Consider the following 21393-nt stretch of genomic DNA (forward strand, 5'->3'; position numbering starts at 1 on the left):
AGTTGCCTGCCCTCAGCCTTGTCCCTTTTGGCATCCCACACAATGTTCCCTTTTAGTCACTGCATTTTGTCTGTGGGATAAAATCCAGATCTCTGGGGCCCATGATATCTTGCACCTGTTCCAGGCCTATCTCCTTCTACTCCTCTGGGAATCCAAAGTCCTGGATCCTGCAGACTTGTGCCTTTCTGGGCTGTTCCCCTTTCTGCAGGCATCTGCCGTGTAGCTTTTGCTTGCATTGCTGCCAGGCTGCCTCTCTAGACCCCAGTGTGTTGGTCTGTTGGATGACCTCTCTGTGCCTGCTATGTGGTGAAGCGGTGGTCTTCCTTTCTTTTTAGCCCTTCAGGCTTAGTATTCGGCAGTAATAAGGGACGGTGAGTACATCCATTGTGTTTGGAAGTAAGCTGGGTCTGCTTATTCCAGGGAAGAGATTTTGGGAACCTACAGTAATACTCAGCTCCCTTTAATGTCTAGCTGTCCACAGGTACTCACAGGGCAAGTCCTGGAGTGGGCTGATCCCTTCCCTGCTGGTTGAGAAAGTGGAGCATGGGCAAGGACAGGCTTGTTCTGTAGCTGGACACGGGCTAGCTGCTGCTGGAACAGTGGGCTGCTGAGTCCCCGGAGTCCCCTTATGTTAACATCTTCCTCCTAATGCTGAGCTGTTCATTGGGGAGCTAGTGGTTATGTAGGCAAAGAACAAATTTTCCTAAAGGACCCCACAGTTGACAGAGAAGAGACTCCTAAGTGCCTCTTTACAAGTTTAATTTTCTAGGTGATAAAGTATTTTCTGTAGCAAACTACATCATAGTTTTGAAGTCTGAGGTGTTAGGCACACCGACTGACGCTCTTCAGGCTTCTTGGCAGTGGAGACATAATCTTCCCTCAAGCCTTGCGGCTTAGCAGCATGAGTAAGAACAGTCTGCCCTTTTTGAGTCTCTATGTCAGCCTTGACCTCAGAGAGGCTGTCCTCAGAGCCTCATTGCCTGACTTCTTCACTATTGAGCTTAGAAGGGGCAGGTGTTTCGCTGTCCATGGAGGGGTCTGAATGGTTGGGCATCCAAAGTTGGCCCTGGGGGTTAGTTTTCAATGCTTTTCCTCCATGCCTCATTCCAGGCACATTGTAAGTTAATTTTTGCAGCCAGGCTGTGAGGGAGGAACAGTTATTACTGACTTTACAGACAAGGAAACAAAGATGGGAGGTAATTAAGCCAGTTGTCCAAGGACATAAAGTTGTCAGAGGAGCTGAGTCAGAAGTTGACATTTTAGTCTAGGCCATTGGAAACCATAGATACTGCATATATGTGTGTGTGTGTGTGTGTGTGTGTATATGTATATATGTGTATATATATATATATATATATATATATATATATATATATATATATATATCCAAGGCCAGAGGTGACCTATAGGCTGGCCCCTGGCCCACATATATTTGTTTAACCCCCTTGGTGGCTTTATCCATTTATTTTTTATTTTTATTTTTTATGGAGTTAGCTATCAGTGTTGACAGCCTAATCTTTTAGTCTGCAGCTGTAGGGGTTCTATACTGTCTCCCGTGTGAAAGTGAAGCCCTGTACCTCAGGCCCCTCCATGCAGGACAGGCCTGTCCTGGGTCTGTATAGCTCTGCATTCCTGAAGGGCCTGGCCCACGGTGAGTGTTGCTGTGTCCCCCAAAGACAGGATCTGGTTGTTTCCCTCTTGTAGCTGCTCTTTGCTGTCTGTCTGCCTCATTCCAGAGCATACTTACCAAAGCCAACCAGACCCAAGCTGCCAGGGCAGCAGTGCAGGGAGCTGACCTCCTCTGGAATTCCCTAACCCTTGCTCTTTTTAAAGACTGTGGTTAACAGATTAGATATGGAGTCTTTGGCAAGTTTATTCTAATACCTTAAGATTTCGCAATACCAAGGATTAGGAGAATCCTCAAACATTAGCTAGAGGCGCGAGTGGGGTGATGTGAGTGGGTTGCGGGGCTCCTGTGGGCAAGCTGTATGGAGGTGCCTCATCCAGGGACCCAGGTTTTCTGTCAGTTTTACTGCCTCTGATTCAGAGACGGTGGAGATACTGCCTTTTCCCCCCCTTTTAAATAGACCTCAAAGATTCAATGAAAAATATTTTGTGAAGTTCTTACTCTCTAAAAGCAATGTAAAGGAGAATATGTATGTGGAGAAGGCCATGGAAGTTTCTGTGGTGGAGAAGGGGGTAGGCAGAGAAGGCTCAATTTTACTTTACATTACTTTGGGTTCTTTGAATTGTTACAACTGTTTACTTTTAATTGAAAGATTTAACAGAAATTCATAGTTACCCTAGAGGAAGTTTAATAAGGATTCATTAGAATGCTACTTTTAAAAAAAACTTGACAGAAAAATGTCTTCAAGATGATTTTATTTTGGTTTTTATTGTATTTTAAATGCTTTCTTTTTCTTTTTTCTTTTTAAATCTTTGCGATTTTATAAAATATATGTATATTTACAACATTTTTTCCTTTCCTCCAAACTCTCCCATACACTCCTCCCCACTCTCCTTCATGGCCTTTTTCATTAGTTGTAATTTCATGCATATATGTATTTGTAGATGTGTATACATTTCTAAATGTAACCTACTCAGTCTGCATAATATTACTTGTGTGTGTATGTTTTCAGGGAAGACAACCAAACTGGTGTCCTTTTTCCCCAGGAAAGGCCACATTGTCTACTCCCAGCTTTCCTCAATTGTCTATACATTCTTTTTGTAGGGTTGACATCTTGCGAGCTTCTCCCCACATCTGGCTTGGCAAGGCTACTGATGTAGCCTTGTTCAGCTCACATTTGGGCAGGCACGTGGTGTAGCTATACTTTAGATATTCTAGTAGCTTCTGACATTGCTAGTAGACAAAACCTCGCAGCAAACTCTTCTGGCTTTTACGCTTTTTCTGCCCCTTCTTCCACCATGTTCCCTGAGCCTTAGGTGCTTTGTAGATGTGTCTACTGGGACTGGGCTCTATAGCTCTGCATTTTGATTGGTTGAAGTTTTCTGTAGTGGTCTCTGTGGCATAGAGAAGTTTCCTTGTTGAGGGGTGAAGACTACTTATGAGGCTAGATCCTGAAGGAGGATGTAGGAAGTCTAGAGTGCCTCTTTGAAAGAATAGCCTCAGAAACCCTCTGAATGTAGGAGGGAGCTTTTGGATAGTGCTGGAAGCATCTTGAAGCCTCTCATAGCTGATGCGTGTACCTATGTTGATGTTCAGTAGCAAGGCCTCCTCCAGCAGTGATAGACAAATGTTTCACTCCCATGGTAAAGGGTGAGGCTCAATGGATAGGGCCTGAAGGGCAGTGTCTTTATTTGGATCCCCACCTCTCCTTCTTTGAGACAGGGTCTCATGTATCCCAAGCTAGCCTTAAATACTCTTGTTCTCTACTTCCTAAGTGCTGGAATTACAGGCATATACCAACATGCCCACTAGAAGAGTGTCTACTAGTGGAGAATTGAGATTTCAACCACTCAGGGACTTCTAGAGGATAGGGCCTTCTAAGATCACGGGGTTGGAAGGGCATAGAACAGCCAGTCCAAGAGGAATATGGTGTGAACCACATCTGTAGCTTAATAGTCCTGGCTAGCCATTTTAGAATAGGCCAAGAAGAAACAGTTGGAATGAGTATTAACAGCATACTTCATCCAACTTACCAATTCACATCCAATATGTCAGGTTACTGGTTTACGTTCTTGTCTACATTGAGTTTTGAAACCCCATGTAAACTTTCTGCTTGAAGCACATCACAGGCCGCAAGAGTCACATACGAGTTCTCAGGGAGCACTGTGTCTAGACTGTTCTGAATCGGGAAAGGAATGTCTCTACAGCCTTCCACTCCACAGAGTCTTAAGAGGACATCATGCCTCCTCGCCTGTGGTTTTTAAACCTTGCGCAATGAATATCCACCCAAGGTTGGGGCTGCATGGGAAAACATACAACAAAAACTGTGTCAGTGGGGGTTCCTCCTGAGAGTGAGCTCATGGGGTGTTTTGTTTTATTTTGGCTCTGTAGCATTCAGGATTACATCTAGTATGTAAGTCCACCATTAGTTATGTGCGCATACATATTTCAGTGAAATTAAGGAGGTACCCACACACACACTCTTCCACTTTCTTGGCAATACAAACTCTTAGGCCTTTAGTGCTCATGTGGTTATTTTTAAATCTACTGAGCTTTCCCAAGGTAAGAAGTTATAAAATAAGGTGCTCATAGCAACCAGCTCGCCCACATCCCACCTTCCCCTTATTACAGTATCGTGCTAAGTGCTTTCACTTGTGATGAAAATATTGTGACTAGAAGTAGGAATATTGTGACAAGTCAGAGGATTCAAGGTTGCTGGAGGAACCCTCCCATTCCTTGTCCTTGGAAGGTAGGCTTAGCTGAATTTCCTGTTGCAGGCCTCTCTTGTCTGTCTGTTGTAGTGCATTTGGCCTTTTGTTTCAACTGTGGGGCAAATTTAGATATCAGCAGAAGGAATTCCCTAGTCATTTTAGGTGAGCTATCTCCGTTCACTCATTTCTTGCCTGTAGGCAGCATGAGTATCAACAAGGGGACTGGGGATGGGGATGTTTAGGAGGATTTTGTTGGGTTTTGGCAGTGATAGTTGTGATGGGGGTGAACAAGCTCGTTCTGGGAGACCTGGCTCAGCCATTCCTCTCCTGAAGCCAGTCACTAGTTAAGCTCCATTCAGGGAGACTAGAGATAAGAGTGCTTGTTCCTGAGTGTGGGGAGCAGACTCCTGGTACCCGCCAGCCTTTTCCAAGGTTTTGCATGTGTGATTCTGATCACCCTTGTTAGTCACGGGCAGTCAGTGCCCATGGAGATGCTGAGGTAGAAAAGGGAATTTCACTGAGCCATGGAAGGTGAGATGAACCAAATGTTTACTAGAAAAAGAAGAAAGGGAAAAAACCCCAGAGGAAAATGTATTGTGCATAGTTTTGCACATCCTTTTTGTTGTTTGTTTAAGACATGCATGGTCTAATGTAACTCAGGCTGGCCTCATTCACTGTGGAGTGCAGTGTGACCTTGATCTCCCTTCCTCCTTTCTGGAGCTCCCAGTTTGTGCAGTGCCAAGGATCGAACCAGGGCTTTGTGTGTGCTAGCAGCTCTATCAACAAAGCTACCTCATCCCCGCATCCGCACACAGCTTCAGTCTTGATAATTTAAAGAAGGAAGTTGTAGCCCAGTGACAAAGCATCTGCCTAGCACGCACCGAATCCTGAATATGATTCTTACTACCAATATAAAATAAGGAGGATGTTTCTCCTAGTCTTGCTGGGACTCTATGCAATGATGTGGACCCATCATTTAAAAAGAAGCCCACTGTACCAGCCTGCTGTTCTAAAGCTATGGAACAGTTCTCCTTGGCTCTGACCAGGGCTACCTTTTGAGGGATATTGTTGTACATCCCTTGTTTTGGGGTGGAATGTAAGCCCCTGCTCCTTTTTCCCTCTTCAGGAACCCAAGACTGCGACAGCCCTCTCTTTTTGCCCTATACGACGCTGGTCTCCACAGTTGGAAGCATGGTGTTCAATGAGGGTGAGGCCCAACGGCTTATTGAGATCCTCTCTGAGAAGACTGGAGTTACTCAGGACACCTGGCATAAGGTAGGCCACTGTAGGGCTGGCATGACTCACGCCGTTCCCCCTGAGATCAGCGTCTTGCTCAGTCCTGCCCCTGCCCAGACACTGTCTACCAAGGCATACCTTGCTTGTCAAACTGCAAAAAGAATGTCCCTGGAAGGGTTGGAAGGGCTTCCACATCCTAGAGAATCCTGCCATTGCTGCCTGTGCTCAGTATGTAGCATCAGCTGTCAGTGATCTACTACTGCTTGTCTGCCCGGAAGGCAGAGCAGGGGTTTGGGCCAGAGTATAAGGAAAGAAATCCAGACATAGTGTGTGGCAGAGCCCTGTGACATGTCCCTTGTGCTACCATGGCAAACTCAAAGACTGATTCCTACTCTAGTGCCTCTGTTCTAGGGAGTGAGGTATGCATGGGTTTGTCTCTAACTAGTCGGGTAGTAACTCTGCTGGTCAGTTCAGTGGCTGGAGGTGTTGGGGCTTAGTCATTTCTTGGCTCTCACTGGGGGATGACAGGCTCTGTATGTTCTTGCTGATGCAGGAGCTCCTCAGCAAGTAAGCACTGGGGGTGTTTCCTGGGTATGAGTGTTGAAGTCAAGGTAACTATAGTCCCTGCTTATCTCAGACCATGTCCTTAGAATACAGACTTCCTGTTCTAGCTCCCATACTGCAGCCAGTGGCCTCTAGGCTGCATATACTGGCTTTAAGACCGGAAATCCTATGGTTATGAAAACTACAGCAAGCATCCATGTGCACAAGGTCTAGGAGTTTCTGAAGGCTGGACCGTCTGTTCCTCATGGCTATGTCTAGGGTCAGATGGTACTTAGCTACCTACCCACAGTGCTCTTGTTTCACTGCCAAAGTGGGGGAAACCCTTTAACATGGTTTTGTCAACATTTTTAGGCCACGCAGAAGGGTGACCCTGTAGCAATTCTGAAACGCCAGCTAGAAGAGAAAGAAAAGCTGCTAGCCACGGAGCAAGAGGATGCGGCTGTCGCCAAGAGCAAACTAAGGGAACTCAACAAGGTACTGTCTAAGCTCAGAAGTGAGGCAGCCCCTTCTCTTTCTGTTCTCTGAGAAACTCAGCCACAGTTGCCCATTGGGTATCAGGATAGGGGCTTGTCTGTCTTAGCAAGCCAAGAATATTTTGACTGAAGAGTCTGTGCTGTCTAAAGAGCTGATGGTGTGGTATTGGGGTCCCTCCTCTGAGGTCTAAGAAAACATGCAGCTCAGCGGCGACCAGAACCTCAGATTGTAGTGTTTCCCAGGATGACAAGTCATCTTCTGAGTTAGTGCATTGAGGAAGGAGGAGGTGCACACTTAATTCAGTTTGGTTTTCCTGAGAACTGGGGCAGAGGTTGATCTTCCTCCCTGTTTCTGATGTTAGTGGAGTGTTGTACAGGGTAGCTCTTGGCTGCCTGTGGCTGCTCAGAAGGCTTTTACTCTGAATGACAGATAGCAGTGAGCCAGAGATGCTAAGGGGGCAGGTTTGGGGCATTGTTCAGGATATACCAGGTCCCCAGGCTTGGACAGTCACTCACTGCTGAGCTCACTGGAGCCTCTCCCTTGCCTCTCTGCTTCTGAGGTGGGTCCTGGTGTCCCAGAATCCCCAGAGGACATAGAGGGCAGGACTAGGGGACTCCCCATGGGCCTGGTATCCTCTCAGTTAGGAAGTTCTCTCTTGTGCCAGGTGCTGTGGGTTTTCTCTTGCCATCGCCCTGTGTCTTGCCTTTCCTGTCCCAGGGGAATGGCCTGGGCCATTAAATATCTGACCCCATCTGAGGCATAGCCCTTCCCTTAGGTACTTCCCATCTGTTTTACTTGAGACAAACTAGAAATGAGGCAAATTGAGTTTGTTCTTAAATTCAGTGACTGCACCTCTGAGCCAGACAGAAAATTTGGTTGATAGACAAGTTGGTCATCCACCAGAGACCTCTTCTTAGGGTTCAGTGACCTCCTGTCCTGCCTCTTAAGATGTTACCACATGGCCTACTCGAGCTATCTGGGGTTCCTGGAAATGCAGGCCTTCAGCTTACGACAATTGGATGCACCATCTCCTCCTAGCTCTATGCACACTTCATGTTAGGATTTAGGCCTAGGCTGCAGGAAGGGTGAGAGTTTATACCATGGAACTTGGCAGAGTCCTCCAACTTCTTAGATCAGATGACTAGAGTCCGCAGTTCTGGGGAGCTGTTCTAATACCTTCTGCCTAGTTAAAGTTTCTGTTGCTGTAATAAACAGCACAGCCAACTCGAGAGGAAAGGATTTATTCATGTTAACTCTCGGTTCACATTCCATCACTGAGGGAAGTCAGGGCAGAAACTCAAGACAGAAACTGAAGTGGAAGCTGTGGAGGACAGCTGCTTACTGGCTTGCTTACTACCTGCCCAGGGTCGGCATAACCAACAGTCTTTTCAGATGGCTCCAGCTTATGTCACTGATCAAAAAATAAGCAACAACAACAAACACACAAAAACAAAAATACCTTCTTTCTAAATAGACAGAGGAGTCCTGATGGAAATTTGCTGACTTCCAAATTGAAGTACAGATGAGAGGCTGCAGGAGTGTCTGCCCTTCTAGCAGACTGTATGTTCCTTGACTAGTCAGTTGTGTCTAGACCCTTTAGTTTTAGAAAGGGCTTAAGACATGATAGATGAGGAGGTTGTAACCTCTGATAGAGTGGGCTCTTTCCCATTCTGAAGTCATATTCACTAAGGACAGGGTGGCAGGTTTGAAGGAAGTAAGGCTTCTTAGATATTACCTCTGTGTTGGCCACTCAGTGTCCATGCTCTCCCTCAGAGGTGGCTGTGTGGCATGGTTTCCACAATGGCACCTAATTACCAAACATGTTCATGTCCCACCCTTCTTTGGTTGTGGCAGTAGAATCTGTTCCTGGTATGGACTGTAGGTCCAGAAGCCTTGATTTTTGTTACCCACCTCATCTTTCAGAGTGTGGGCCTTGGCTCTGATCCAGATTTAATGCCAGTGTCCAGCTATGATCCTCTATCCCTACCCACGTCCAGTTTCCTATAAGCTCAGGAGATCCAACGCTGATCTCTACTTAAACCTCTTTCATGCTTTGTCACTAGCTCCCAGTCTCCATCCCCAAATCTGCACCCTGAGTGCTAGGCCTCTGCATCTTACCTTCCCCTCTTTGGATGGCTGCCTGCTCCCAGGACACTACTCTTTCCTGCGTCTACTGAGGTTCTCCTGTACTTCCCTGGTGGGTTGGACATTTTCTTAATATCCTATATAACTTAGTTTTGTAACCAGCACTGAGGAATCTTATGGAACTCTCATGGAGGTGATCATTATAATTGCCACAGACCTGTATCTGGTTGCTGGTAGACTGTGAGCCTTGTAGAGCAAATACTCTGACCTTGCTTGACCCAGCCTAACAGACTGTTTGTAAGCAAGTGGCCACTGAGGCCCCGGCTGGCTTGCAGCTGAGGGAGGAGCTTTAGTTGGTATTTGTATCTTCCCTTTGTAAATAGTTGAATGTTTATTATTTTGTCTGCTTTTATCGTCCTTGTGCCCTTGCAATTGTGGACCATCATATCCCAACAGAGCCAGCGTGTGTATGTCATGCCGGTGTTATATCTCCTAGTCCCAAACCATTGAGAAAGTATATGAGAAAATGTTTGGGAAAGGGTCTTGCTTGGTGATCATTCTTGGAGTCATGCCAAAAGGCCTGTCCTGGATGCACTGAGAATGCCAGTCATCTGCAGAGTTTGTGCCACTCACCTGGAAGGGCCTGTCAGAGTTGGGCCCGTGACCAGTGTCTGAAGGAGCTTATGGGCTTGAGCACTCCTGGGAGCTCTATGATTTGGCAGCGCTCCCTTTTAAGTGTTCAGGGCCCAGGTGTAGCTTTGAAGACTCCAGGCCAAGGAAGGCAAAACCTTCTGGAAACCGTTCCAGCCATTGTCTTTCCAGGCACCACACTCTGGACAAGACCATTGTGTGTCCACTCCAGTGCCAAAGTGTGTGGCCTTGTAAGATAGGGCTCTGCTCAGCAAAAGAGCCCGAGGCCTGCAAACACCAGCCAGACACTACTGAGAAAGTCAGGATGGGAGGTGGTACGGTTCCAGGCTGTATATGGAGGCCGGTCTGTGGACACTTTCTGGGCCCTGCCAGTCTATGCAGGACCCCACTAATCTGGGAATGGGAACAGATCCCAGAAGAATGTGCTATCAGAGCACCAGTGAGTGCTGGTAACAATACTTGTCTTCTAGGCTACATAGACAAAACAAACTCCACTTAGAACATTACCCTTTCAATGCTTTTCACGAAAGTAATCTGGCCCTGTTTCTGCCTGCCTGGTCAAGTTCCCTCACCCCTACCTGCCATTTCTTCTTAGGAGATGGCTTCAGAGAAGGCCAAAGCTGCAGCTGGGGAGGCCAAGGTGAAGAAGCAGCTGGTAGCTCGGGAGCAGGAGATCGCTGCTGTGCAGGCACGAATGCAGGCCAGCTACCAGGACCATGTGAAGGAGGTGCAGCAGCTGCAGGGCAAGGTGGGCACAGGGGAAGGAGCAGGCTTGGGTGAGTCGTGGGGACACAGAGGGTGAGGCTTGAGCAGAGACTGAGGAAGTCTGCTGGGATCTGAATCTGACTGGGCATTTCCGTACGTCTGATGTTATTAACCAGGAAGGTTTAAAATATATTTTAAACAGCACCGTTTCAAAAGAGCCTTGCATCAGGTGAGGCTGCAGTGATGCTGATTACACTTTCTCTTGGTGGTTGGGAGGATCCCGTAAAGTAGGAAACCTGAACATACCTTTTCCTGCATCGGGAGACCAGCACTGGTGACTCCCTGTCTTGACTGACATTTATCTTCTAAAATCTATGTTTGGCTCATTGTGGGCATGACTGCTTCCCTGCCACATGTCTCAGGGATGCCATGTGGACTCAGGAGGCAAGAGATGAGTCCTCCTTGAGGCAGTTGTGCTCTGTGGCCCTGTGCTTTTTTTCTCTCAGAATAGTATACCTGTGTGACTTCAGGTACCTGTGCATCTGTCTGAGGCGTTGGCTAGAGAGATGGGTGATGGTGAAGGAGATCTACACTTGTCCCTGAGACCCTGACACTGGAGTGGCACAGTGCTTGTACCTCTTGCTTTTTGCACACTCCTGACTTGTCTTGGAGCAGATGTAGTCTCCAGACCTTCCACTCTGAGCTGTGTGACCTTGCTAATGCTGTGTGTGGCTGACCAGCCCTGATGATCTTGTTGGTAACTTTTCAGATCCGGACTCTTCAGGAGCAGCTGGAGAATGGCCCCAACACCCAGCTGGCCCGCCTACAGCAGGAGAACTCCATCTTGAGGGATGCGTTGAACCAGGCCACCAGCCAGGTGGAAAGCAAGTAAGCTGAGTGTCCCATGTAGAGACCATGGTAACATGTTTCCTAGGACTGAGAACCTGGGTGGATTTAGTGGGTCTCTTGTGGGCTATAGCAGATGCAGTCAAGCATCTTTCTGGGTGTGGGGCTGGTGTGGCAGCCATACACAGGACTTCCTGTGAGTTTCTACTTGGCCACATCCAGCATCTATGCGGGTTCTGAGCAGTTGCATCTTTTAGCAACTGGCCCAGAGCCCCTCATGTCATTGATGCTTCAGAAAGATCTGATGTGTGCCAACCTGCTGCTCATCCTTGCTGGCATACATGGTATATGGGGGGGGGGGGTTGTCACAGAGTATCAAAGCCAGATTTATTCTAGTTGAGAGTATAGGTGTTTCAAGGACCTGCTGTGGTCTCAGTCCTCCACTGCAAGGCTATTGAGGACTGAGAAACTCTGGCGTTCTCTGTCATGTGGAATCTCTGTCACTTTCTTTCTGAAGAAAGTTCTGAAGCTTGGGGAATTGTCACCAAGTAGTGGCTGCTGCCTCCCCTCAGTCCAGAAACCCTGCCTGGTCGGGAGTCCACAGCAGCCAAGTGGGTTTTACCAGCCCTGTTTCCATCCACAAGTCCTAAGCAGTCCCGAGAAGGCGCCACACCACCCTTACCAGGTCATTTGGATCTCTGTACTGTACAGTGCTTGAGTTAAAGGTTCTGTGGTTTGGTCTCTGGTATAGTTTGTCAGAGAGGAGGGACCCCATCTGTCAGTGAAGCACAGCTGCTCTCAGCTGGGTTTTCACTTCTTTTTGTCCCCTTGTCTTATGCTTTTTCTAGCTAGTAACAGAGGTAGACATTTGATTAGTCTCAAACTTTCCTTCAGTAAGTTTCCTGAAATTCCAGAATATTCTTGTGGCCTGACACCCACTTTAAAGTGCCACACTGAAGCACTTTTTCTAAGTGTCTTGATCTCTAGCCTTGAATGGCCTCTCTGGTCATCTGGTGGAACAAAGAGCCAGGACGAGGACCATCAGTGCCTTCACGAGGCACTCCCTAAGCTGGCTATCCTCTCCTCTGCAGTGAAGTGAACCACACGTGCAGGGAGTGAGGGGACGCTCCTTGCACCTGTCTTGTCTTTGTTCTGTCTGCTTTCAGTGGTGTCTGAGAGAGGCCTTTTGCTCCACATACTATATTGGCAACCCATTTTCAATAAAATCCACACCAAAAGCCACATGATTTACTCTTAGATAATGAACCTAAGAGTTGGGCACTAAACTAGAAAAGGGCAGATATGCCTGAGAGAGGGATCAGTTGCCAGTCTCTATCCCCCTCCTCAACTGGGGCTGGGAACTGTCTTACAGGCAGAACACAGAACTGGCAAAGCTCAGACAGGAGCTTAGCAAGGTGAGCAAGGAGCTAGTGGAGAAGTCAGAGGCCTCCCGGCAGGAGGAGCAACAACGGAAAGCTCTGGAAGCCAAAGCAGCCACCTTTGAGAAGCAGGTCCTACAACTGCAGGTGAGTAGCAGTGGTAGCCACCTAATGTCCGTTCACTGCGCACTGAACCTGATTCTATAGCCCTGTGGCTGTTCCGTATGAGCATAGTCATCCCTTTCCAGGCAGGGTGAACAGCTGGAAGTTTAGTCAGTGTTTGGGGCTTGAACTCTTGAACTTTGCCTTGTTAGAGCAGTAGCATACAGGAAATGCTGTGTGCTAAGCATCAGTGTGCTTGGTACCAATAAGTACCAATGTTTTTTTTTTTTTTTTTTTATTGAGAAAAGGAGAAAAAAAAAAAAACAAGTTTCCACCTCCTCCCAGCCTCCCATTTCCCTCCCCCTCCTCCCCCCCTACGCCCCCTCCTCCCACCCTTCTCCCCCTCCCCCCACTCCTTTCCCCCTCCCTCTCCAGTCCAAAGAGCAGTCAGGGTTTTCTGCCCTGTGGTAAGACCTAGGACCTCCCACCTCCGTCCATATCTAGGAAGGTGAACATCCAAACTGGCTGGGCTCCCACAAAGCCATCACATTACGTAGGATCAAACCCCCGTGCCATTGTCCTTTGCGTCTCATCAGCCCTCATAGTTCGCCATGTTCAGAGAGTCCAGTTTTATCCCATGCTTTTTCAGTCACAGTCCAGCTGGTCTTGGTGAGCTCTCAATAGATCAGCTCCACTGTCTCAGTGGGTGGGTGCATCCCTCGTGTCCCGACTTCTTTGCTCATGTTCTCCCTCCTTCTGCTCCTCATTGGGACTTTGGGAGCTCAGTCCAGTGCTCCAGTGTGGGTCTCTGTCTCTATCTCCATCCATCACCAGATGAAGGTTCTATGATGATATGCAAGATATTCGTCAGTATTGCTCAAGGATAGGGTCATTTCAGGTTCCCTATTCTCAACTGCCCAAGGAACTAACTGGGGACCTCAGCTTGGGCACCTGGGAGCCCCTCTAGGGTCAGGTCTCTTGCCAACCCTAAAGTGGTTCCCTTAACTAAGAATTGTGGTTCCGTGCTCCCCTGTCCAACCTTTCTTTATCCCAATCCTCCTGCTTTCCCAAGGCCCGACCTCCTTCCCTTCTAACTTTTCTCTCCCCATCTCCTCTTACCCCCAACCCACCCCACCCACCCATCCATGCAAATGGATGGAAATAGAAAACACTATCCTGAGTGAGGTATCCCAGACCCAAAAAGATGAACATGGGATGTACTCACTCATAATTGGTTTCTAGCCATAAATAAGGGTCACGGAGTCTACAATAGGTGAATCTAAAGAAGCTAAGTAAGAAGGGGAACCCAAGGAAAAACATATAGTTATCCTCTTGGCTAAGGGAAGTAGACAAAATTGCTGGGGAGAAAATTGGGATCTTGGAATAAGTACCAATGTTATACCCTAAATGTTATACCCTATTCTACAAGGTAGGAACTGTTGACATCTGCCATTCACTCACAAGGACGCTTGTGGCCCAGAGAAATGAAACAACTACCCAAAGTTTGCATGGCAAGGGGCATGGCAGAGTCAGACTCTGGGTCTGAGTCTGGCTACTGCAGCTCTGAAGTGACAGTGAGCTTCTGGCTGGAGATGCTGTGGCTTGGAAGATGTTTCCCAGTCTCTTTCAGAGGGAGGGAGGTTGTCCTCGTAGCATGATAGGTAACATCCATAAGGCTTCAGTCAGTCCCGGGACTTACGACTTCTGATGCTCCTACTAGCTTGTGTGAAGACGAATTGGCCTAGGCTGAGCCCAGCTTCCTCTCTGCTCCTGGACATGACAGTAGTGCCTGTCTGCAGTGCAACTGAAGATTAGCCGTGCGAGACTGCAGCTTGCTTTTTAGAAAGAAAGGCCTTTTTCATTCTGCCTTTCTAACTCTTTGGGGACCAGGGCGGGCAAGGCCCTGCTGGCTTAGTTCCCAAAGCATAGCATCAGGAGGTGGCCCTAACTCTGACCCTAGAGCCATCTTCCAGGCAGTAAATGGAACCTGTCCTGACTCCTTGTCCCAGGATAGACTGAACCTAAGTCCCAGCAGTGTTTATTTATGGAAGTCCATGGCCTGTTGGCCTAGCATAGAACTAGCCTGGCTATGTTGATGACCTTCTTCCAGACTAAAAGGCTCGTTGTCTCCTAAGGTGTATGTATGTGCTTTCTGTTAAAGTTTTGAAGTTTTTAATTTCTGTAGATGAATGGATTCCTGTGATTGTTTATTGAAATCAGTACTTTAGTTAATGTTGACCACGAGAAGAAAAATGAGCAGTCTCTCATTTTTCAGTGAGAAGAAAAATGAGACAGGTTGGTTCTCCTACTTAATGAAAAGAGAGACACAGGTGGGTGGGTGATATTCTTGCACAGGTGATGTCTCTGTCCTGTTCTTCTCAGTACTGACAGAGCGGTGAGGATATTATATATGCTATGATGGATGGGCAGAGGAGAAGCATGCCTGCCCACTGGGAGACATTGAACCATTCTTTACTTTTGTGCCTTTTATTTGGAGCTGAGCCAACCTTTTGACACATTTGAATGTAGAGAAAATATTACCCACCCTAAAGCTACCCCAACTTTCCCTTGTATAGTGCACACTTTTCTACAGCCAAGGGGTACATTCTTAGTAAGAGCTGCTCTATCACTGGATTCAGCTGTGTCTCCATGTCATTAAAATGGTTGACTTAGCACCCCTGTGCAGACATTGCCCTGGAAGAGAAGGAAATTGGTGTTTTCAATCTGTCAGCCCCTTAAAGTGTTTGAGGATGTCTTGGAATACCACTTTAGCTGACTAGAGTTACTTGTTGACTGTCCCCTCTCACTCGTCCCACTCGTCCCACTCGTCCGTGATCCAGACAAACTTGGGTTCTGAAGAGATCTGGTCCTTTGCAGAATTTGGCCTGTAAAGTACCCACTCGCCAGGAGGCCAGTGTTTAGGAATGATTGACAGATGCCCTGAGGAGGATTGATTGAGAGATGAGAAAGGCCTTTCTGCCACTGAGTGGGCGACAGTTGTGTTGCTCTGAACAAGGATGAGGTGGACCTGTCTGTGTTGACATGGAAGTCCTCGAGATGCAGACTGAAATAGGAGAAATGGCCGTTTGACGGATCAAGCATGGTTGAACACCGATGGTTTTGTGTGGCTGAACTTTGAAGTAAAAAGGCTAGCAGTGTTATATGTCTTAACTGTGTGCCTTGCTTGTGTGCAGCTACTTCAAGGGAGAGAATTGACACCAATGGGGAAGCTATCTTCCCCCAAACAAGAACTCTAGGAGCTGTCCTCACATTGAAGGGGTGCTAGCTGGGGGAATATTTATACAGATTCAGAATTATCCAGAAATGGACTTTCTTTCTTGTTGAAATTACATCATAAGAGTATTCTCTCCTATTGTGTAGGTCCCAAGGACTAAATTTAGATTATCATGCTGGAGGCAAGCACCTTTACCAGCTGAACCATGTCACTGGCCCTGAACTTGTTCTTTGCCCACCATCCAGAGACCACAGTGACTAGGATAACCATGTATAGAGCTGTGTTCTCTGCAGCCCCTCAGCTTACAGGAGCTAGGCCTCTTCTGCTTCTCACAGCCCTCTTCCTGTCTGTTCCTCCTCAGGCATCCCATAAAGAGAGTGAAGAGGCTCTGCAGAAGCGCCTTGAGGAGGTCACCCGGGAGCTGTGCAGGGCACAGACGAGCCACGCCAGCCTCCAGGCAGATGCTGAGAAGGCCCAGGAACAGCAGCAGCGGGTAGCAGGTGAGTGCAGTGTCTATGGCTCTTTCTGGATGACTCTCCCAGATGAGTCTTCCCAGTGACCTTGTCTCATTGTGGGAACCATAGCATAGTGGGCCCGAACTATCCACCACTGGCTGCAGAGTAGAACCTGGAAGTGTTAAACATGAGATGAGGACGGTAGAGCGGGGGCAGGGCCTGCAAGGGCTGGATGAGGCCTAGGTGGTGCTGGTGATAAGAATGTGGTGATCAGTCACTTACCCACCATTCCTCCTGAACCCCTGACATGGGCGCTAGGCTGGCAGCAGTGCTAGCCACAAGGACTAGTCACAACAATGCCTTCTGGACAGACAGTTTGTGGTGGGGCAGAAGTAAATGCTTGACTTTCTGAGATAGATGATTTTTGTTACAACCACACTGCTCTGCTACTTGGGGGCAAAGCAGCCATTGATATCCTATAATCTACAGTCCTGGCATTGAAACAAAATTCTTTTTACAATGGGTGGGGGTGAGCAGCCTTGGGCCAGCTTCCTGGCCTCTGCTCTAGAAGGCCAGGTATGCCTTTGGCCACTGTGTGCCCTCTGAGGTAGAAGGTGAGATCTTAAAACTAGGTCAGAAGAAGGAGAACCCAGGCAGCACAAAGCCCAGAGAAAGGAGTGGACTTGCCCCAAGTATGTACTGGGATGAGAAAGCTGACTACATGGGAAGATGTGGGGCTGGGCCATGACTCAGCTCCACTGGCACTCCTCAGAATCGTGGTGCAGGCTCAGATGGGCAGTGGGAGAAGCGGTGATAGGAGCAGCTGCTATTGTCCAGACAAGAAAGAGAGTGGCCTGGTGGAGGCAGACTTTGAGATGGTGGGTGCAGAGCCCCCATGCTGCAGATGGGGAGAGAGATGATCCCATCCCTGGGAAGCTGGGACTCAGTCTCTCTTGCCTTGTTCAGGCTCCATCTGGAAGCATCACCTAGGGTTGAGCCTGAAGATCAGCCTCAGGGAGAGGAAGCGTCAGAGGCACTGGGCTAACTTAGCTGTGGTACTTGTGAGCTGACTGTAGCGGGAGGATGTCTCCCACAGAAGGGCCAGGGCAGGTCCTTGGGAGGGCACAGCCGCTGGATGTCTCACTTCTGCGCTCAGTCTCACTCCTATGAACCAGTACTTTGTAGAGAATGACTTGCACTGAATGTGCTTTGCTTGCTGTTCGTTTTCCTTCACTGGTTTATTTTACCTGTGGTGCTCACAGATGTCGCTGCCACAGAACGCCTTTCCTTACCAGTCCATAAGCAGCTCCATGCGGAAGTGAGGCCTCTGGGCACACAGTGCAAGAGGGAGCCCTTGGCGTTCTATGTGTGTTGGAGGAGGTGCCCAGCCAGGCATTTCCAGACCCTGACTTCTTTCCTTGTCCTTCTACAGAGCTGCACAGCAAATTACAGTCCTCTGAGGTAGAAGTGAAAAGCAAGTGTGAGGAGCTGAGTAATCTCCACGGGCAGCTCCAGGATGCCAAGGCAGAGAACTTACAGCTCACAGAGAGGATCCGTTCCATCGAGACGCTTCTGGGAGCAGGCCAGGCCCAAGTCACCCAGGTCAGTCATTTCTCAGGCCAGTCCGAGGAGAGGGTGGACTCTGCTGAGCAAAGGGCCTCCAGCCTTGCCCAGTTCCTGCACTTGTGAGCCTTGTGGAACCAAGGAGCTTTCTGTGTTTTTTTTTCAGGCCAGCCAAGCTGAGGTGGACCAGCAGCAGACTCGGTAAGCTTCACAGAGGGCTGCAGGGCTGTTGCTCCAGCTGCAGCCCAGGTTGGCCATGGGCCCCTGGAAGCTGGAGCTTTCACTGGAATGCTTGGGTCTCCTGGGGGGGTGGGGGGGGTGGGGGGTGGAATCCTCCTTCAGAATTTTTAGATTTTAGAGTCCCCTTGCTTAACCTGTCCCTCCGGTGACTTAGAGGATAGAAGACAGACTTGGTAGGGAACAAAGCCACCTTGCAAGAGTTTTGCACTAGTCTGCTTTCCATAGTTACAGCGGAATACATGAGGCTGGGCACCCTTCAAAAGAAAAGATACTTCCTCAGCTCTCAGGTTTGGTATCTGGCCTCTGGTGAGGGCCCTCCTTGGCTCTCACATCCCGGTGTGTAGCACAATGGCAGGAATCCATAAGTTGCTTGTGGTGAGGCAGGAGACCAGGGTCAGGCTTATTGTTTACAACAGCTTGCCTTTATAGAAATAATTCCTTTTTTAGGGCAGCACTCCCATGACCAAACTACCTCCCCCTAGGCCCTGCCTCTTAGAGGTCTCACGCCTTCTTAACACTTGAAGCTTAGCCCAAATCCCTGGATGAACATAACAGTGAACTCAGAGTAAGCTGTGCTGCCTCTCTCCAGTGCTTCATAAAGGCTCTTGGTTTCTGCAAGGTGTGGGGTTTTTAAGGATTGAGATCCAGAAGTCAAATGAGGAAGTGTCCCTTTCTGTTGGAGTAGTCCAGAGCACATTATAGAGTCGTTTCATTTGTGAGGTGACTTCCTGCTGGCCAGACTATTTCCCCTCAGTGTCAGTTGCATACAGACTCACACCAGTCATTCTCATGGCTTTTGTTTGCTGTTGGCTAAGGCCAAAGTGTCTGGATGGCCTGCTCAGATCAGGCTCAAGTCTTTCTGACCAGCGCCTCTGGGGCAGATGCCCACAGGCTTGGGAGGTGAGTCCTGCTGCCATGGTCTAGGCCCCCAAAGCAGCCATGTGAAGGAGGGGTACGAAGAATGGTCTCCCTGCATCCTGGCAGTGTCCTAGGATAGCAGCCACCAGGATCCCTCATTCTGACTGTTACTGCCAAAGAGTTGTTTCTCCATGTGCTTTGCAGTAATGCAGCTTCCTAGTCACAGCCTGAGTGTCCCCTGGCATCCTCCGGGCTCTGTAACTGGGAGGAGGGGCATGCTAAGAATAAACTAGAAACTCACTTGAAGACCCAGAAGTCAGCCCTCTCAGAATGCATGGCTGAACCTCTTTTCTCCCGATGATATTTATAAGGTGGAGAGGTTGTATTCGTTTACGGCTTTCTCTTGTGTTTTAAGATCATAGTTTTGAAGACTGGCATGATGAGACACACCTGTAATTTTAATATTTTAAAGATTGAGGCAGGAGGATTATAAGATTAAGGACAGACAGACCTACCAGACCTTGTATCAAAACAAACAACCTCAGGTTTTTGTGTCACACAGTAAAATTACTGAGATAACTAAGTCACACTCTGAATAAGACCTGCTAAAGTCTGGTGTTAGTATGTCCAGCAGGAATTGATTGATTTCCTTCTGAAACAGTGTATCTGTAAGTTGCCTAAGTGGGGAGCCACCCTGTTCTGAGCTAGAGTACCAAACCAAATGTTCTGGAACTTTATAGCCACTGCCAAGGAGGTTATGGTCAGTGTGTCCTTGCCACTGGTGTGCATGCTTCTTCCTCAGGGTCTTACCCTGGACGTGCTCGGGGTGTTCTGCCAGAAGAGACGATTGTATAATGCTGGCCTCAGAGGGAGTAACTGAGGGATCCAAGTGGAGCTTTCAGGGTGTATTCAAGGTTTGTGGGCCTAAAACCCACAGCCACAAAGCCCACTAGGCCAGGTCTGCCATATTCAGACTGAAAACAGAAGCTGTGCCAGACTGAATCCATTGTTAGTCAGGGTGGTCAGGATGGCCATGTGTTCAGCCCATGCTGACTTTATAGTTCATGTTAGTGTGAATTAGAATGGTGGTTTTCAAAAAGCTTTTGACCATGGCCTCCTGAAAGAAACCTGTGTGTGTGTGTGTGTGTGTGTGTGTGTGTGTGTGTGTGTTCCCTTCTAGTTGACATTGGCAATCAGATCCCTGCATCAGACTGGTAGCAGCTACTCTGTGTCAGGCTTCTCTTGGCATCTCAGAGTTGCTCAAGCTGCTGGTTTAGAATATCATTGATATCTTATGATTTTGTTGCTGTGAAGAGACACCATGACCACAGCAAGTCTTAAAAAGGAAAACATTTAATTGGGGCTGACTTACAGTTCAGAGGTTTAGTTCATTATGATGGGAAGCTCGATGGCATGCAGGCAGGCATGGTGCTAGAGAGGTAGCTGAGCATTTACATCTGGATCTGCAGGCAGCAGGATGTCACAGTGACACACTAACCAGGCTCAAACTTCTGAGACCTCAGAGCCTAATGGCACACTTCCTCCAACAAAACCACACCTATTTCAGCAAAGCCACACCTTCTAATAGTGCCACTCCCTATGGGCCTATGGGGGCCATTTTTATTTAAACTACCACAATTGACCACTTCTGGACTTTGGGTTTCCTATATCTGGCTCGGGCCATCTGTTCTACATTCAGTGCAGAAGGTATCACATTAAGATGTCCATTTGAGGCTCATCCCCAAGAGCCTTGAGTATAGCTTTTATTTCTCTATGGTGAAGGTCACTGGAGATCACTGGAAAGATGGGGACTTGACCATCCTATAGTGTGATAGGTTGTCGTCAGCTAATTCCTCAAACTCAGTCCCAAAACTAGGAAGAAGGAGCTTGTAAGTCTCCGAAGCGCTAGAAATCAGTGGGCTCTTGAGAGCTGCTAAGAACCATGGTTCCAAGAGTTCTAGCTGGAGGGGCGGCAGCACTGCCCTGAGTTTCAGCACTAAGGGCCAGGTGTGCACCACAGGGAAGGGTCAGCCGACATGGGCTGTGGTGCCCAGAAAGGACCTAGGCTAGAAGAAAGAACGTCTTAAAAACCTTACTTCTAACTCTGACTCATGTCCTTGCCCTGATTCCTGCACTTAAGGTGAGTCTCGGAGAAAGAGGCTAGGCAGCTAGATAGGCTTTTTAAAGCATATATGCCCAGGCAGATGGGAGGGACCTCAAGCTGGGCCAGGTGCCCAAGCAGAGAAGAAATGAGTTCTTGGAGCCAAGACTGAAACTTCACCATCCCCCTCCCCGCCCCCAGTCTCAAGGAGCTGGAGTCACAGGTGTCGTGTCTGGAGAAGGAGACCAGTGAGCTCAAGGAGGCCATGGAGCAGCAGAAAGGGAAGAACAACGTGAGTAGAAGGGGCAGAGAGGAGCCTGTGGGCCAAGTCCTCCCAAGTCACCTGAAGACACTCTGTGACCACCCAGGCCGCATGGGACGTGGCTCGCTCCCAGCTCCTTTCCCCGTTGTTTGTGCTGGAAGTTTACAATGTGTGCTGAGCCGCTCTTCAGCCTCTCCATTCCCACACAGCCCACAGCTATCCCACAGCAGACTGTCCAAGCATGGGGCCACCTCTGGGCTGGGATTGCAGTGGTTGGCCTGGCTCAGAACTTACGCTCC

General features: G+C 48.4%; 1 protein-coding gene across 2 annotated transcripts in view; it reads left to right on the forward strand.

Moving 5' to 3' along the window:
• Window positions 1-21393, forward strand: part of Rrbp1 (ribosome binding protein 1) — a 68741-nt gene that overhangs the window by 37563 nt on the left and 9785 nt on the right. For both annotated transcript variants that reach the window (XM_041670320.1, XM_041670321.1), the window contains exons 3-11: window positions 5465-5613; window positions 6490-6612; window positions 9944-10096; window positions 10823-10941; window positions 12272-12425; window positions 15977-16115; window positions 17503-17672; window positions 17800-17834; window positions 21034-21124. In XM_041670320.1, the coding sequence (XP_041526254.1) occupies window positions 5465-5613; window positions 6490-6612; window positions 9944-10096; window positions 10823-10941; window positions 12272-12425; window positions 15977-16115; window positions 17503-17672; window positions 17800-17834; window positions 21034-21124 (1133 nt within the window). The remainder of the gene's footprint in view (window positions 1-5464; window positions 5614-6489; window positions 6613-9943; window positions 10097-10822; window positions 10942-12271; window positions 12426-15976; window positions 16116-17502; window positions 17673-17799; window positions 17835-21033; window positions 21125-21393) is intronic.

Source organism: Microtus oregoni, unplaced genomic scaffold, assembly GCF_018167655.1.
Source record: "Microtus oregoni isolate MIOR12 unplaced genomic scaffold, Mior012 000020F_ref0000438, whole genome shotgun sequence".
In the NCBI taxonomy this organism is placed as follows: Eukaryota; Metazoa; Chordata; class Mammalia; order Rodentia; family Cricetidae; genus Microtus; species Microtus oregoni.